This window comes from Lactuca virosa, chromosome 9 (genome assembly GCF_052849685.1).
Source record: "Lactuca virosa cultivar CGN04683 chromosome 9, Lactuca_virosa_CGN04683_v6, whole genome shotgun sequence".
NCBI lineage: Eukaryota > Viridiplantae > Streptophyta > Magnoliopsida > Asterales > Asteraceae > Lactuca > Lactuca virosa.
The window spans coordinates 302,904,275-302,908,152 of record NC_136434.1 but is presented as its reverse complement, the minus strand read 5'-3'; the positions used below and the strand labels follow the sequence as shown (position 1 = coordinate 302,908,152).

Here is a 3,878-nt window from a genome sequence, read left to right as displayed (position 1 = left end):
TCCGAGAATGGCCACATCGCTTATACTGTTTTCCGACGTGTGTCATGTACGAACCTCGGTTACGCCCATCGTAGGGTTTCAGTACGCCCAACATACGTCCGAAGCCTCGGCTATAAAAGGAGGCCGAGGGCAGCCTTATTCTTTACTCCAAAATCTTCTCTTTCTCTCACTAATTTCTCTCTCTAGCCTACCCTAACCCCCCTAAAGCCTAGGTAAACCCCCTAGCACCCGAAGGAAGCCCCGAGGCTCTCGAAGCCTCGAGAAAAAGAACCTTTCGGTTTGGAAACGCTGCTCCACTGAAGCCCGATTTTTGATAAAAACCCGTTGTAAGTGAGTTACGCCTACACCATTTTAAATATAGCTTTTATTTAAATATAATATCGTTATTATGAACCTATAAATAAGATTTATCAGTGATTCAAAGTCGTTATACTGATTGATCTACTTACGGGAATGATGTCTAGGCTGTGATTTAGTGAGGTGTTTAAAGTGGGATTTCCAAACATTATACTTCGTATACCAAACGGACCCTACCTCCGATATGATCCTACCTGGTTGTTCCTTACTTGATAGATCATGAAGTAGACTTTGAGTTAATGATGAATCTAGACTAATAATTAGTCACAATGAATATTAGACTAAAATCTAGTGATAATGATACTACGTTTCGTCGAAAGAAAATAAATTAATAGAAGCGAAGCGCTGTCTGAGTTCGGAATCACCATCTTAATAGGTGAGTGCATAGTTACTTTCATCTTACACATAGATATGAAGTATTTTTATATAAATTACGTGCTATGTATGCATATTATCTGTTTACTTGATATCTATGCTGGATGAACATTTTTATACAAGTTTTAAATGATTTAAACTGTATATGTATTTTATATCTACAAAATATGTTGGGTAAAACATGGGTAGATGTAATAGACGATGTGTGATAAAATGATGAGAGGCCTCGATGTTTTAAGATGATCCAGTCATCTAGCGGAGTATAGATGACAACCACAGACTATTCTAGATAGTCCAGTGGAACGCTAGCAGGCTCGCAAACTGTATGTGTTTATTTGAACTTACTGCTCACCAGTTGTACTCCATCCCCCACATGGTTGCCTTATTTTACATAAATTGTTGAGGATTCCCCGAAGCATTGTTGTCACCCCGATGAAAGTCCTTAAACTAGGTCCCTTGTGTTAGATGTTTTGGGGATGTAAAGTGAGGATAACGGGAAAGGGTAATCGGGTTTGTTTGGTTTGATAAAGTTAATAAACTTATTTATTGTGGGTTGAAAACCCTATGTGCTCACCAGCCTCCCAAGCCTGACCCACTCAGTTTCTTGTATTACAGGTAGTGGCACTCGAGCATAGATGTGATGTTTGGATGAGGGATTACGGATTATAGGCCTGTAGATATGAATAAATGTTGTAAGGCTTATATTGTACTGTTTATGATTTTGATCTGTGTCGAACATGACATCCCGAGGTTTTTAATGAAATACATTTCTTCATAAATGATTTGATAAATCTTTATCATATTTTATTTTGTGAACAAATTCCGTAACACTTTTATTTAAAATGTTACTCTGATTTTCAAACAAAGCATAAACAAAATCGGTCTTTTCTGGCCGTGAAAATGGGGATGTCACAAAAGTTTCAACAACATTCAACATAAATGTGAGTGTGGGGCAATGCATAAATGCAAAGAAATTTGCATTACAAGAAATTGAAGGAAGTCTAATTGAATATTATGGGAGATTATAGTCATATGGTCATGAAATTCTGAGGACAAACCTTAGGTCTACTGTGAGGTTGGATGTAGACATCATGCCAGATTCCACAACTTTATTTTCCAAGTACTATGTCTGCTTTAAAGCTATAAGTGATGGTTGGGAGGAAGGGTGCATGCCTGTTATTGGCCTTGATGGTTGCTTTTTAAAGGGTATTGTTAGAGGAGAAGGTTTGGCAGCTGTAAGGAAGGATGAAAACAACCACATCTACCGTATAGCATGGGCTGTGATTGGAGTTGAGAACAAGGCCACATCGAAGTGGTTCATAGATCTCCTCATGGATGACATTGATGGTGGTCTTGGTGCAGGCATTACCCTTCTTTCTGATGGACACAAGGTGAGCATTGGTTCCTATTTATGCATCTGTTTTTATGTTTGTTTCACTAATTTTGATGTTTTTATTTGTAGGGGTTACTAGAAGGAGTAAAAGAAAGGTGTCCAGAAGCTGAACACAGACAATGTGCCAGGCACATTGTGGCCAATTTTGCTAAAAGGTTTACTGGTCAACATTTCAGGAAACTATTTTTTAGGGCTGTCAATGCTAGTACTGAGCAGAAGTTCAGACGTGTAATGGAGAAGATCAAATCTGTAGATACTCAAGCATATGATTACCTTATAGACAGAGATCCTACTACATGGTCTAAGGCATTTTTTTTCAAGAGGGAAGAGATTGTAATACAGTTGAGAATGGGGTGAGTTAGAGTTTCAATTCTGTTATTAGGCATGCTAGAAGGAAACCAATCATCACTATGCTAGAGGAGATTAGGATATTTGTGATGGAAAGGATATACAGTCAAAGAGTTGAAGGAATTGAACGGGATTTGACTATCTGTCCAAGTATTAGGAAGCTTATACAAGAGTTGAAGGTTAAACAGAGGTAATATGTATTTTTACCATTCAACATATGATTTTTATTAGTTTGTGTTATTAGTTATTAATTTGTAGTCTTTATTTCCTTATACAGATTGTGGGGGGTTACTCCTTGTGGTTATCAAAAGTATGAAGTTAGGTTTAATGATGCAACATATGGAGTGGATCTAATTACAAATACTTGTGCATGTAGAATATGGCAACTTACAAGGATACCATGCTTACATGGAGTGGTTGAAATCTCTTCCCTAAATCAAGATTCAAAAACATATGTGTCCCAATCATACAGTAAAGAGGCTTACCTAAAATGCTACAATTATAGCATTAACCTTCTCAATGGTAGTGATATGTGGCCAGAAGTTCCTTATCACAATCCTTTTCCTCCTAAAAGAAGAAGATTACCTAGTAGACCATTAGTGAAAAGGAAGAGGGATACAGTGGAAAGAGATTTTAGTGGCCCAGTTAGACATTCCGTGACAAGAAGGGGAACCCTGATAAGGTGTAGTATTTGCAAGGAACCAGACCATAACAAGAAAAAGTGTCCATCTAAGCAGCAAACAAATACATCAGGTAAAATTTGTTCATCGGAACATAATACATCATTTTGATAAGTAATTGAGACTTCAATTTTTTGGCAGCACCAAGTGCATCCAGGGGTAGTGTAGTAGGACCAAGTCCACCAACAGCAACATCAGCAACCCAACCACCAGCAACCCAACCACCTCTACCACCACCACCACCACCACCACCACTAGAAGCAGCCCAACCACCTCCACCACCACCAGGTGCAAGTCCTGTCCCAAGAAGAAGGGCCCCAATTGGTAGAAGTGGATGAAGGCAATATTCTGAAAGGATTGTCAAAATGTGTAACATCCGGATTTCTAGGTATCTTATTTTAAGTTTTTACCTTGAGTTTTAGGGAGGGACTCGGCGAGTAGGCACCCAGACTCGCCAAGTAGAACCGCGAATTCTTGTCTGGATTAATGAGGGACTCGACGAGTCGATGTGTGGACTCGGCGAGTCCGCGCTGTAAAGTGAAACCCTAAATCTCAGGACCTGAGCCCTATTTAAAGGCCTTTATGGCCTCTATTTGCAGCCACCTTGTTCCAGAGAAACCCTAGAGAGCTGAGATAGTGAGTTTGAGGGCAAGAGGAGGCCATTTCTTCATCTGTTGTGTGGTTTTTGCTTGAAGGAAGATAGGAGCACAAATCTAGAGTGTGAA

At 39.2% G+C, this 3,878-nt stretch overlaps 1 protein-coding gene across 1 annotated transcript; it reads left to right on the top strand.

Annotated features, from left to right (window-relative positions):
• The first annotated feature begins 1,823 nt into the window (after positions 1-1,823).
• LOC145140684 (uncharacterized) lies at positions 1,824-3,491 on the top strand. The gene is made up of 5 exons (XM_079074091.1): positions 1,824-2,123; positions 2,195-2,424; positions 2,508-2,663; positions 2,751-3,226; positions 3,295-3,491. Exons 1-5 carry the CDS (start codon positions 1,824-1,826, stop codon positions 3,489-3,491), a joined length of 1,359 nt encoding a protein of 452 aa, XP_078930217.1.
• The last annotated feature ends 387 nt before the right edge of the window (positions 3,492-3,878 follow it).